The 15,106-nt window shown below is 33.5% G+C and overlaps 1 protein-coding gene across 1 annotated transcript in view; it reads right to left on the bottom strand.

Annotated features, from left to right (window-relative positions):
• Window positions 1–1,772: 1,772 nt before the first annotated feature.
• Window positions 1,773–15,106, bottom strand: part of PIG-B (phosphatidylinositol glycan anchor biosynthesis class B) — an 80,800-nt gene continuing 67,466 nt past the window's right edge. The window contains 4 exon segments of the mRNA XM_067125296.1: window positions 1,773–2,927; window positions 2,930–3,153; window positions 3,575–3,751; window positions 4,672–4,800. Of these exon segments, the coding sequence (XP_066981397.1) occupies window positions 2,797–2,927; window positions 2,930–3,153; window positions 3,575–3,751; window positions 4,672–4,800 (661 nt within the window). The 3' untranslated portion in view covers window positions 1,773–2,796.

Here is a 15,106-nt window from a genome sequence, read left to right as displayed (position 1 = left end):
CCGACGTAACTTGGGAAATTTTTCTTAATTTTATGATAACAGACATACAGTAATTCGGCTTATAAATACTGTATTATTAATTTACTGTAATAATTAGGCTTGTTTTTCAATGTTGTTATTATTAACAACAGTTTTTGTGTGTACACAATACAGTACATTCTGGTAGTGCCTATAGGCTAACTAGCCTTGCATATGGCGCTCGGTCTACCATCGGTAATATGGCCACATTGGTCGTAAGCCAATTTTTTTATACAGTATGCATTTAAAAATGTAAAAATGCTTATGATATGGTAAGTTATTTAACTCTGAACTTATTCAATTGTAATTTGTGTAATGTTTTGTATATGGATTAACCCATTTTCAGTTATTTCTTATGGGAGAAATTGACACAGAATTCGACTAAATCAAATCTCAACGCTTCTTCTGGAACGGATTAGTGTCGAGGACCAGGGCTCTACTGTATATTGTTGTGTTATCACAAACAAAGCCATGAATAATACCAGTCATTCATTAGGTTTAGCCTTATGAAAACTTCTGGCAGCCCAAGCATCTCCTGAAATGCTTGTATATTTTCTGCTACTTTGAGCGCAAATCATCGCATAAGCTCACTGTCGGGTTCTGATCTCCTGGGCACCTTTCAAGTTTCCAGCTTCAAACTTTTCAGGCTTTTGTTTCAGCAAAAACCTAAAAAAATCTGCAAGCTTTTGTTTCTTTAAAAACCTGTGTGTGTGTGTGTGTTTGTGTGTGAGAGAGAGAGAGAGAGAGAGAGAGAGAGAGAGAGAGAGAGAGAGAGAGAGAGAGAGAGAGAGAGAAACTATTGGCCCCAGTTAGGTTGTTACACTGAAAGACATCCATTTCCAAAATTCAAATAATACAGTTGTATTCAGAATAATCATTTTAATATAACTGTTATATTACATACTGTACACAATTATATTTCATGCTTTATTGTCATATTATCATATTAAGATTTACGAACACACCAATCAGGTGCCATTTACATTCCGATAATGTTTACATTTTTAAAATTATCAGCTGATGGCATTTTACTGATATCATCACAGCCATAGTTGCTAAATGAAATGCATTTTGGAGATTTGTTTTTGCCATAAATTATCAAAGCTTGGTTTAAGCATGCAACTTACTTCATTTATACTTGGAGAAAATTAAATAAACTAAATGTAAGATTTTGCCAGTATCGAATGTTGCTTTTGCCTCTTCGAAAACGTTTTGTGGCCTGCACATTATTCGATTCTTCAGCCACAGCTACAACTGTAAATTTAGTAGCATACTTTCATAACGCTTTCCTCTTCAGTGCATGAAGGATGAGTAAACATTTATTTTATTTTTACTTATGGAGTTCCTATTGAAAAGTGGCAAATTTTTAACAAGTCAACAACTAACACAACCCTTAAAAAAAGTGTTACTTACAGTAACTGACAACAGCAAACTGCTGTTTCTCGATTCAACTGTTTATATTGGCACTTGCTGTTTTTTATGCCAGTGTCTTGCATGCAGTAGTAAGTGGTTGTTAATTATAAGAAATAGTAATGAAATCTTGGACAAGTCACAAGGCTGGTAAGCCTGATTTAATGTAAGAAGATTTGCACTTAACCTAATGAACTTTTGCTTCTTAGTTACAAGCTAACTCAGATATAATGTGCATTATCAATGGTATTTACCAAAACTGAGACAGGCATAGAAAGCCTAACCTTGAGTAATCTACTTGAAGTACATCTTGCACTATACACGATGTATATGATGAAATCATGTTTTTGGACAAAATTTTAATCATCACATGATAAACAAGATCAGAAGATACACGAGTACAGTATATACACAAATTACAGTTCTTTTGTATGCTGTATATTTTTGAGTTTCATGTTTTCATTGGAAATAAACGTGTGCTTGTGTACTTTCGGAGCAAGTTTCATTTCCAAATTCAGTAAAAATCCCAAAACTGACACTACATGTGACACCACCCTTGTAGCCACACAAGAATTAATGTCAGCTGATTCAAAATGTCCCGGGTCATGGGAGTTGCCGGACCACGGAGTGCCGGATTTAAGAGGTCAGACTGTATTGGAAATTGAAAACATCTCAAAGACATTCATTCTGAAATATTTCCTCCTTGGACAGCACTACTGACTGAGGGACTAGACTGTGACATTGTCATCACAATCATATCACAATGAAATCTCATTTTAATGGAGGAGGAAAATACTGACCAATAGGATAAAAAGGCTTATCACAGGTTTCCACTGTTGTAACAGCAATATCAAAATATTCACAGTTCCCTGAAGGACACTGTCAAAGTAATAAAAAAAAAAATTATTATGACTATTAAGTTCCTAGTACAAGAATAACAAAACTTTGTTAACAGAGAAAGACTGATAAAAGTGATTATATATTCAAAATATGAGATAACCAGGACCCAAATAGCAAACTAACATTCATGATTATTGAAAGACTAAGGTAGTAAGAAAAGGAAAGAGTCTGCAAAGCAACTAACTTGGAAAATAAAACATTTAAAAGAACTTGACATATTGGTTTGTGGAAGTCAAGATACCCAATGTGCTGGTAGCCAGATACCTGGCAACATTATAATTAAAAAAATACTTGTTTATTATTAACAGCATATTAGCCAGCCTTATGAAGGCCACAATTTTTTGGCTCAGTTGTCTTTTGCTCTAAAATAAATAAATTAAATAATGGAGTCAATACTTACAATATAATTGTAAACTATTGGTCAAAATTTAAGGCTAGAGTAAGGCAATACTATACTATTTACATTAATCACCTACAGAATATAAGAATATACTTGCTTCTTCTACCATCAACAACTAAAGAATTATATATTCTGTGACATAAATAAAATTTATGTTCCTCAACAAATTTTTCAATTTTTTCTAACAAAACATCAAAATAACAATATGCAGGCTAGGCAGACTTTTTATCACCCCTAAGCTCCTGTGCTTTGATAAACTTTCACCTGTACTATTTAGCAATTTATGTTCAATTAGGCCATATTCCTGATGAAGCCATTCAAGTGGATTTTTTTCAAAAACATCCGCTTCATCTGTATAATTGACTTCATACTTCAGATTGGGCTCACAAGTAAGGAAGCGAAGAGGTACATCTCTATGCAAGTGACTGGAAAAAAGGTAATCATAAAATCAAGCCACAGGGTCTTTGGCCAGTTCTGTGTACCCAAAAATTATACAAACATTTAGCAACCTCAAATAGACAAACAACAAATTTGAATTATAAAGGTTTTTCTTCAGTGAGAAGAAAAACAAAATTAATTCAATTTTTAAATGTTATCATTCTTTCAGCTGCAAAAAAACATACAGAAGCACCTGTAATACACTTACTTCCTCACAATTTATTAAAATATATATTTGTAATTTCCCCAAAGCCACTCAGGCTTATCTATACTCATGTTTTATTACAAAACAGTTCGTCTAGTTTGTTACTTGCTTCACATGATATTTAGTCAGTTATGGTTACTAAATCCCATTATTAAAACATAACTGCAAAATATGGTCATTTATTATAGCAAAGAAGGGCTTACCTGTAATATGGCGTGGAGTGACACGGCATCAAAAATAAGACATTGGGATTCTTGTGAGCTGCAATTTCCTTTCTTAACACATTTATAGCATCTATTGGTCCCCTCTGATGCACAAGTCCCAAATAAACTAAGGCCAGACCATTAGGCAGTATCAAGAAAATGAGAATAATCATAGCCCTGAAAACATGACAAGATGGAAAGCATTACCAACTGATACAAGATGAGCAAAGTATCTATAAAAATTCTCAATTTACTGAAGCACCTAAGGATATTTTTTATGATTCATCCAAACTGCATAAATAACATACAAATGTCATTTCAACTGTTAAAACAATCTCATTTCTGCCCACTGAAGCCGTGAGTGTGATGTCATCGACTGGTTATGTCGTCATCCCACCTGTTACACAACATGGATAAACAGTGTGAAATTCTACTCAATGCAGAAGAGCATGTCACTGTGAACACTATGCCAGAGAACTGCTGCACTGCAGGGTTTCAAAAACAAAAAATATACTGTTTTATGAAATTCAAGCATAATTAGAGTGTGTTGATGAATGGCAGTGTTTTGGTGAAAAAGCTAGGAACCATCAACCTACTTAAAGACTGTGCAGCCAATATTTTACTTTGTGTAGGCCAGTCCCATGGACATGAGCAAAGAACTTTTGATATATAAATCTGGCCCAGAAGGACTCTTTGTAATTGCAAACAATTTGTCTCCTGGCACAAGATGCCAAATGAAACCAGCCATTTGACAAAGTTACAGAAATGTAAATGTCAACAAACTATAAAACAAGAAAAGATCACATCACTTGCCCAAACTCTAAAATACATGCCTCTTGGCAAGAGATTTGGATCGCTCATGCTTAAAAATTTCACTTTTTTTATGTAACATTCCTTATTCACCTATAGAATAAGCAAGTTACTTTCTCCTATTCTTTAATGACTGGCTTGTAACATCTGGTGAGACAAAATCTGTCAATATACCATCCATTTTTCAACATCAAGATGGCAAAAAAAACATGTCTCAAGACAAAATCAGGGTGTATACATCTCACAACAACTTTTATTTACTGCAGTGTTTGAGAGAGAACCATTACCTCCATACTACATTTGCGTCTGCTTTCTTGGACTGTGACGACAGCTCATATGCAATATAATCACTGGCAATGCAGAGGCACAATGGTAAGACAGGGAGAAGAAAACGAAACTCCTTGTGGCTAAGGCAGCTGAAAAATAAAAAGTCAATTTACACTTAAAAATCATCTCATACAACATATAAAAGAAAAAATGTACAGTCATGCCGAAACCCAGAGGGTTGGGTTCCAGAACCCCTCGTGCAAGGTGAATTTTCGCGTAAGTTTGGCATGGTCTCTAAAAAATGCTAATAAATGCTTATTTGTAAAGTTTAAACACTAAGTATGACCCCTAATCATACTCCCAAATTATTAAGCGAACTTTTACATGAAATTAAAGTTACTGTAATTTCATTTAAAAGTTAGCTTAATACATGACCCTTCAAAAAAGAAATAAATGGTTGATGTAAGAAAAGTGAGTTGGAAGAGAATTTCTCTCTCTCTCCCCTTCCGGCCGATCTATTTTTAGAGGTCTTCTCAACCTCTTTTTAATAACTTTTGTATTCTCGTCTCTTGCTCTTTGTTCTGAAATGTTTTTTCATGAACAAACAATGTTTTATTTGGACTAATAAAGGCTCTTAGTTATTATGTCTCTCTATGTTCTCCAGGAACACATTTACCACACTAGCGTGATTTTACACTTGTAGATGGTACAGGTAAAATTAGATCAATTTAAACTATCTACTGTACAGGTAAAGATGCACAAAATAATAAGTTGTAAAAATGTGAGAGTGCTAACTATGAATGAGAGAGAGAGAGAGAGAGAGAGAGAGAGAGAGAGAGAGAGAGAGAGAGAGAGAGTTGTCTTACTTCATGAGTGGAAATTATTTATCAATTCATTATGAGACTGAGAATAACACATGAGAGAGAGAGAGAGAGAGAGAGAGAGAGAGAGAGAGAGAGAGAGAGATATTGTCCTTACTTGAAATATCAAGTTAAATTATTCATGAATTATTACAGAGACAGAAAGAATAACTTGAAACAGAGAGAAGTTATTCTTACCTTAGATATCAAAAGATGGAAATTCAGTATTATACTATCTTTTAAATGAAATTAAAGTTACTGCAATTTCATTTTAAAGTTAATAACTCTTAAACTTCAGCCTCTATTTACAAAAGTGTCCGTATGCCAGTGGCGTTGGGAGCGGCTGAAGCGGAAACAAGTATTTTTCAAAAAATCACAGCACGCCTTAGTTTTTAAGATTAACCTCTTTTAACGCCTGACCTATTCCTAAGCGTCTCCTGTATGCGGCGGCGTTCGGTGAGTTAGCGCTGAGCGGAAAAAGTTTTTTTCAAAAATCACAGCACGCTTTAGTTTTTAAGATTAAAGTTCATTTTTGCCTCATTTTTTTTGTCATTGCCTGAAGTTTAGTATGCAACCATCGAAATGAAAAAATATATCATTATCATATATAAATATTGGAATATGTGACAGCGAAAAAAAACTTCGTATATAATTGTATACAAATCATATTTATAAGCAAAAGCAGTTAAAGCTAATGAGTTAATTTTTTTTTAGCTGTATTTACACTAAATTGCGATGATTTTGGATATAACAAATTTTTAAACGTTCAAAAGCAACACAGAAAATATTATCACAAAATGATGCATGAATTAAACATGGCGTAAAAAATAATTTTTCAAAAAATTCACCATAAATCGAAATATTGTGCTAGAGACTTCCAATTTATTGCAAAATGAAAGGTAAATTCGGTAAATATTACATTCTGGTAATATTCAATCGTTTCAATCATTATAATTTTGAAAAATATTTTTTACGTCCTATGTTGCCATTTAATTCACATGTCATCATTTTGTGATAATATTTTCTCTGTGTTATTTTTGAATCGTTTTAAAGTTTTAGCACAATTGCATTTTTTACCATTTTGGTCCGGTTAGTTGGACCGGAGGTTGAAAATTTAGCAGTTACGTGATTTATGTGAAAATATTTTAAAACTGGGATAAAAGCTTCATAACCATGAGTTATTTTTACATTTATTGTACATGAAATTGCGCACATTTTTCTTATATAAAACTTTATGTAACGACTAATATAAAACGGTGCAAATATTGGGACAACGAGACGAAAAGAATTTCTGAGATGTTAGAAGCTGAGTTACCCGGCGCAGCGTAAAGGAAAATGTTTTTAAAAATTCACCATAAATCGAAATATTGTTCAGAGACTTCCAATTTATTGCAAAATGAAGGTAAAGCGATTGAATATTACTAGAAATGTAAGAGTTTTGGCCTGGTGTTTTTACCATTTCGGTCGAGTTAAAGTTGACCGAAGGTTGAAATTTTCAGTTATCGTGTGATTTATGGAAAATATTTCAAAACTGATAAAAGCCTAACCATGAGCTTACCTGTTGTATTCTACATGAAATTGCACATTTTTCATATATAAAAAGTTTATAACGACTAATGTGAAAACGATGCAAACATTACAACAACATGTGAAAGAATTTCTGAGATGTTCGCCGGAGTATCGTGACGCAGACGAAGGAAAAATTTTTTTCAGGAATTCACCATAAATCGAAATATTGTACTAAGAGATCCAGTTTGTTTGAAAAATGAAGGGTACATGATTGAATATTACTAGAATGTAAGAGTTTTAGCTTATAATTGCGTTTTTACCATTTGTTTTAGTTAAAGTTGACCGAAGCTTGAAAATTGGCAGTTATCGTGATTTATATGAAAATATTTCAAACTGATAAAAGCTACAACCATGAGTTATTTTCCGTTGTATTCTACATGAAATTGCGCACATTTCCATATATAAAACTTTATGTAACGATAATATAAAACAATTAAAACATTACTTAATAACGTGAGCGAAAAGAATTTCTGCGAAGCGCGGATTTAGGGAAAAAGTTTTTTTTCAAAATTCACCATAAATCGAAATATTGTGCTAGGGACTTCCAATTGGTTGCAAAAATGGTAAATGATTGAATATCACTAGAATGTAAGAGTTTTTAGCTTATAATTGTTTTACCATTTAGGTCGAGTCAAGTTGACGAAGGTTGAAATTTAGCAGTTATCGTGGTTTTATGAAAATATTTCCAAACTGATAAGCTACAACCATGGGGGTTGTATTTTTCTTTGTATTGTACATGAAATGCGCACATTTTCATATATAAAACTTTATTTAAGCTAATATAAAACAGTACAAAAATTCGACAAAATGACGAAAGAATTTATGAAATTTTTCGGCTGAGTTACCGCCAAATGCGTATGAAAAAGTTTTTAAAAAAAATTCACCATAAATCGAAATATTGTGCTAGAGACTTCCAATTTGTTAAAATGAAGGTACATGATTAGATATTACTAGAATGTAAAGTTTTAGCTATAATTGCGTTTTTCGACCATTTCGGTCGTAGTCAAATTTGACGAAGGTTAAAATTTTTGTAGTCGACGTCATCGTACGGGCCCACTCGCACCCAACAGACAATTTTAGTCGGCGTATGATACGTCCAGTAGGCGTTTAAGGGTTAAGAGTTCATTTTTGGCTCCTTTTTTTGTCATTGCCTGAAGTTTAGTATGCAACCATCAGAAATGAAAAAAAATCAGAAATGAAAAAAATATCATATATAAATATTGAAATATATGACAGCATGCGAAAAAATTTTCATATATAATTGTATACAAACTGTAGTGTTAAAGCGGTTAAAGGTAATGATTTATTTTTTTATTATTTACTAAATTGCGATGATTTTGGTATATAACAAATTGTAAAACGATCAAAAGAAACACAGAGAAAATATTATCACAAAATGATGCATGAGATTCATAACCCGTGGAGCGTAAAAAATTTTTTTTCAAAATTCACCATAAATCAATATTGTGCTAGAGACTTCCGTTTATTTGCAAAAAAAGTAATTGATTAATATTACTAGACTGTAAGTGTTTTTAGCTTAATTGCAGTTTTCGACCTTTTGATTCGCGTTAAAGTTAAGCGGAAGGTCGAATTTTTTCTATTTATCAGATTTATAATGAAAATATTTCAAACTGATAAAGCTACAACTATGAGTTATTTGTTGTATTCTACATGAAATTGCGCACATTTTCATATATAAAACTTTATGTAACGGCTATTAGAAAAACGGTGCAAACATTACGACAAAAGTGATTAAAGAATTTCTGAGATTTTCAGCCGAGTTACCGCACAGACGAAGAAAAAGTTTTTTTAAATTCACCATAAGTCGAAAAGATTAGCAGAGACTTCAATTTGTTTGCAAAATGAAGGTAAATGATTGAATATTACTAGAATGTAAGAGTGTTTTTAATTGCGTTTTTTCATTTATTTCAGTCAGTCAGAAGTTGACCGAAGGTTGAAATTTTGGCACATCGTGATTTATATGAAAATATTTCAAAACTGATAAAAGCTACAACCATGAGTTATTTTTGTTGTATTTTACATGAAATTGCAACATATTTTCATATATAAAACTTTATGTAACGACTAATATAAACGGTGCAAACATTACTTTAAAATTGTGAAAGAATTTTGAGATTTTCGGCAGAGTTACACATGTGGACGAAAGGAAAATTTTTTTTTCAAAATTCACCATAAATCGAAAAATACTGTGCTAGAGACTTCCAATCTGTTTACCAAAATGAAGGTAAATGACTGAATATTACTAGAATGTAGGAGTTTAGCTTACAATTGTGTTTTTCGACCATTTGGCGAGTCAAAGTTGACTGAAGGTTGAAATTTTGGCACTTACCATGATTTATATGAAAATATTTCCAAACTGATAAAGCTACAACCATGGGTTGTTTTGTTGTATTTACATGAAACTGTACACATTTTTCATATATAAAACTTATGTAACGACTAATATAAAACGTGCAAAATTACGACAAAATGACGAAAGAATTTCTGAAATTTTAAACAGAGTTACTTGTACGGGCGTAATGAAAAAGTTTTGTTAAAAATTCACCATAAATCGAAAACATTGCTAGAGACTTCCAATTTGTTGCAAAATGAAGGTAAATGACTGAATATTACTAGAATGTAAGAGTTTTAGCTTACAATTGCGTTTTTCGATCATTTCGGTCGCGTCAAAGTTGACCGAAGGTTGAAATTTTTTTTAGTCGACGTACGATACGTCCAGTCGGCGTTTAAGGGTTAATACATTACCCTTAAAAAAGAAATAAATGGTTGACGTAAGAATATAGGAGTGTGATGATTTGTATACTATTTCTCTCACCTCATTCCACCGATCTATTTTTAGAAGTCTTCTCAACCTCGTTTTTAAAAACCTTTATTCTGTCTCTTTCTCTTTGTTCTGAAATGCTCCATGTCTCTATGTTTTAGAACGGCACATTTACAGTTTGTAGATGGTACAGGTAAAATTAGATCAATTTAAAATTATCTACTGTACAGGTGAAGACATACACAGAAACAGTTATATGTAAGTTGCGCTAACTACAAACGAGAGAGAGAGAGAGAGAGAGAGAGAGAGAGAGAGAGAGAGAGAGAGAGAGAGAGAGAGTGGAGAGCTGTCCTTACTTATGAGAGTGAATTTTTATGAATTATTAAGAGAGAGAGAGAGAGAGAGAGAGAGAGAGACAGAGAGAGTTACGTAAGAAACCTTTGACTCGCTAATCAGCAACACTCCCCCATCCTGTCATGTTCAAGTGACATGTCTGACATGTTTGCCTTTGAGCTTCTTCTCAAATGATGAGGGGAAAGATGATTATTATTATTAATTATTAATTATTACTATTATTATTATTATTATTATTATTAATAATATTATTATTATTATTATTATTATTTTTATCTGAAAATTAGTACTTATTAGGTAAAAAATTTATTTATCATACAAAACAAATAAACATATTTTATTAATTAATGTTATTTAATTTATACATTAAAGCTTGAAAACTTATAAATTACATAAAAAATTAAACATAAACCCTTTTGCAGGGTTTCTCGGTACTGTACTCGCAAATGTTCACGTGTCCGTGAAAAATTTGTGCATGACAATTAGGTAGGTTCCAATGAAAAGTTCGTGTGTCTGTAAATTCGCGCAACTCGAATCGTGCTCTGTAGCCCAATAAAAACATCAACTGATGAAATGGTTATTACATGTAAGAATAAGAATGCAAATATTTATGTTTGAGTTTTTTACTCTTATAATGTGAAACTTGATAGAAAAATTAAGGAGCTGAGGAGAGTCCTGACAAGAAGCAGCTTGGATTGGAAAGATAAAATAGCATTATTACATTAAGATAAAAAAAAAAAAACAGTGGTCTGCATGGCAGAGGAAGAATCAAGGATCCTGACAGAAGAATGAGAACAATAACATTAATCATTCATTTCTATCTTTCATATTATAAGCAAGAATTTGTTGGAATGGGAAAGTTATAAGTGGATTGTGAAGGATGAAAGATCAAGAAATGAGCATAACTAGGTAATTGGTACTATGCCACTGTAGGAAGGAAAAAGAAAAAATTAAGAAGGAAAAAGAAAAAATTACTAAAATTCACAGAAAATTATATGAAAACACCAGAAAAAACAGGTTTTGACATAGGACAAATCTAAACAAGAATGCTCTCATAGTTGGTCTTGGCCAGAACAGTGCCTGTTGAGACAGTGATGGAATAAAAATGGACTCTAGGCAGGAGGGCTCTTTCCCCTCCCTGCAATGGTTAACATGGTCTTTTCTTTCACCCTCCTAATGCAGATTTGTCAACAGTGCATGAACTGGCCATGTTCACCACCACTCATCAGGTTTGTGATAGAAAATACCAGACATAAATTCCCATGCCTTTTTGGCTGGGAAAGCAGGCAGGTTTTCCTTATGTCAAAACCTGTTATTGGATAGCATAGCTATTGTTTATCCTGAAAAAAGCATATATAAGAAAATGACGAGTGATGGAATTAACCATAGGGAGATAAACGCCTAAAAACCTAATAATCTTTAAAAATTCGATTTGCTGAAAAAAAAATTCTATGGCTTCGTATATAGGGTTCAAGAATGTGTCCATGAAATATTATGCTAAAATTTTGCGTATTTTTCTAGTTATGGCCTAAATGTAATAACAATTATATACCACAAAAAAACACCAGTAGCATAAATGATTTAGTCTGGTATAGTTTTGAGTATATTACTGAAAACTTCCCTTTGAAATGAAATGTATAATGTCAATATCCTACTGGCACCTTTTTAGTTATTCAATATTATGATAACGCATTGACGTCATGCCATGACGCCGACTGTACGAGTTGCCTATAAACCAGAAAGCTAGAAGGACCACGTTTTCATGCTCGCTAGCCTTGACCTGAACTCTGTATTTTCTGCAGTGTTTTTGTTTTCACCGTGCCTAAAAGGTCCAAGAGTTCACTTCATGCTTCTAGAATGCGGAAAAGCTTTTATGGAAAAGTCCAGGCGTAGAAGTAGAAGAAAGAGTTCAAGAAATTAGTGCCAGAGGGGAAATGGAGCGGCGAGAGAGAGAGAGCTGTCGCCCATCAAACGGGCGCAGGCAATCTCTGCTGACCAGAGACCAGCCACATCCACCCCAACGCTTTTTATTTGTTCACACTACCAATGGGCAAAGATATTTTTTAGAAAAGAAAGCAGATGGCTTTCGGGGGCTGATATATAGACGATCCTGAAAATAAAATGATCACCAATAAGTGAAGCAAGACTTGATGAATTACTTGAATCACGAATCCTAATTGTGAATGTAAAGTAATTCCAGGATCCATTTGGCAAGATGGATTGAGACACTAATAAAAAGTGTAGGCAAACTATGATACCTAATAGTAATATTCAAGATCAGACAGGGGTCCAGGAACCTAAAATTTATAAGAATGTCTTAGGCATATAAATAATCAATTAATATTCTTATTTATAATCATTTTGCATTAATTAAACGCCAAAAATAAAAATTAAAACCAATAGAATTAATGTTACTAAATACAGTCTTTAACCCTTTATTTTTTTTTGTAACTAAAACTTTGAAGGCCTGTTTCTCAAAACATAATTTTCGCTTTAAAACCCATCTCCTCCTTTAGTATTGGCCTCGTCCGCTAAATGAAATTTTAAATAACAAGGGGAAACATGGTAGATTACAACACGAACCGGAAATTTTTAACATTTTGAGTTTCTGATTTTAACCAATTTTTTTTTTCTGTACAATTTTCCTTGGAAAATTTCATTAAAAAAAATTCATATTAAAAATAATTGAAAACCTCGGCATTCAGTATGACACCATGTGTTTTAAAAGAACAAATCTCATATAAAACAAAAACAAAGGATATTCATTTAAAAATTGATTTTGGCCGAAAATGCTATTAATCACAAAACCTAAGGTCACTGAACAAAAATTTTAATACAGAAGTTTACACAGTATCCTTGAAACAAACCCTATATATCAACAACCTGTCGTTAAAAGAGGAAAACCCTGATCCCCTTAAGGGACAGGCTACACTATATATCATGCAAATTTCAGACAGGCAAACTTTTAGGTTGGTCAATTTAAGAAAAAACACACAATGGAAAGAGGAAAAATATGCAGGTTTTGAGGGTCAGAAAAAATCTAACTACAGTTTTCCAGACCTTCCACAGGAAGTTGAAAGTGACTATTTAAAACCCTGTGTGGGGCCTCTTTTACAAAACACTTCTAAATTTTACCCAGTTATATGTAAAATCAGTAACAAATTCTAAGCATATTTGTTGTAAACTATTTCCGTAAATTTACTGAGATCGGGAAATGCAATTACTTATTTTGGATTTATACATATTTTTTCCAATATTTCTTTGCAAAATTACAATTACATTGCAGTCTCTTGGGAAAAGGTTCCGTTCTGACAAGATCAGATGATTAGGTGTTAAAATTTTCTGATCTTTTTCCCCTGATGTCGGCTTAGTGGCCTGTCAATGATAGCTCCAAAAATTCCACCGATTGCAGGTTAATCATTACACTGAGAACGGAACCCCACTGATAACCTTTCTTCAGTTATCAGGCGCCAATAGTCCAATTATCTCCCAGATTAAGCAGAAATCGTGATTTTTGTTGCCGAAATTGCCATTTTCATCGCTAGACAAGCCCCCCAGATGTTTTTGGATTGCTGAGAACTGCCATTGCTTTCAGATAACCAGATGCCTGTATCAAGTAGTGGCATCATTAACAAGAGAAGAAACAAAACCAGCCAATCCTGGGCATATTTATGAGCAAAACATAAATGAGTCATGGGAAGAGAGGAGCAAGACTACTTCCCTCTCAATCAAAAACATGTGAAGTTCCCAAGATACACCAGATCGAAGCTGAGCTTCCTTTCTTTTATCCACAATTCATTTTTACCACTGAAGTATTGGAAACTCTTTCCTGCTTGATACAGGAATTCCAGCAATGGGGTATTATATTAGTTCCTGAGATGGTTTTCCACCAGCCAAAACCTGTTTTAGATCCTCATTGAGGATCCATCCATTGACTAGTTGTCGCAACTGTGGAATCCAGAAAACCAGTCCACAGTAAGCTACAGTAAATTTTACCAACCTTCTTTTATTAATTTTCCCATTTTAAATTACTATACACAACCCTTTGGCAGTAAGGGGAAATAATTTCTTCAGGCAGTGTATGGTTCCAGGGTGACTTACTTAAATCTCATGGGATATATTATCCAATGGGCAATTCAAATGGAGTAACAAAATGACCAACTGGGAAGGTAGCAGTGACATCTTCAGGGCTTTGTAACTTCTTGGAAAGTATGGGTTGTGGTTGCACGAGACCACTGATTGAGCAAAACTTTGGAGTTCTAAAACTTTCCAGAGTAACAAAAGACCAGCCTTTAAAATGTGAAATTTTTATAATTGGTATTTTTTATAAACATATCAAAACTGAGGTCTTAAAGATGGGATTAACTTTGCAGTGAGCTCCCAATCCAGTTAAAATTTTGCAAGGTTGGTTAGGTACAATTACTGACTAGAAGTGTCCTGCACCACCCTGCAGTCGTGTACTCCCACCCATGTTCCAGGGCAGTTTTGGCCCAGGTGAAGAGAATGAGGGGGTGGTCCCAGAATAGGAGTTTTTTGTACAAGACCTCATGTTTGTCATCCAATTAGGAAATTTACAAATTACTTTAAAATTTGATTGATTTGTTCCTACATGTTAATACAAACCCTCTGTCTTTATAAATACAGGGAGACTTACTTTAGGGAGGGGAGAATCCAGCTAAGGGCTCTGAACTGGCTGACCAGAGGCATAATTGTTTAAACTCTCTTCCCGGTCATGAAAGAGCAAAAGGAAGGATTTGGGCTATTCTCTGATCCTACAACAAATGAGATGTTCAATCATCAGACTTTGGGCATTCCTTAATGGGCGCCAGATACCCTTGCCATAATTATATTGGATGAACCCCCAGTTTGGGGTTATAAGGCCAAATAACC

Source organism: Macrobrachium rosenbergii, chromosome 23 (genome assembly GCF_040412425.1).
Source record: "Macrobrachium rosenbergii isolate ZJJX-2024 chromosome 23, ASM4041242v1, whole genome shotgun sequence".
In the NCBI taxonomy this organism is placed as follows: domain Eukaryota; kingdom Metazoa; phylum Arthropoda; class Malacostraca; order Decapoda; family Palaemonidae; genus Macrobrachium; species Macrobrachium rosenbergii.
Note: the sequence above shows the minus strand (reverse complement) of the source record. Positions and strands in the feature narration are given on the sequence as shown.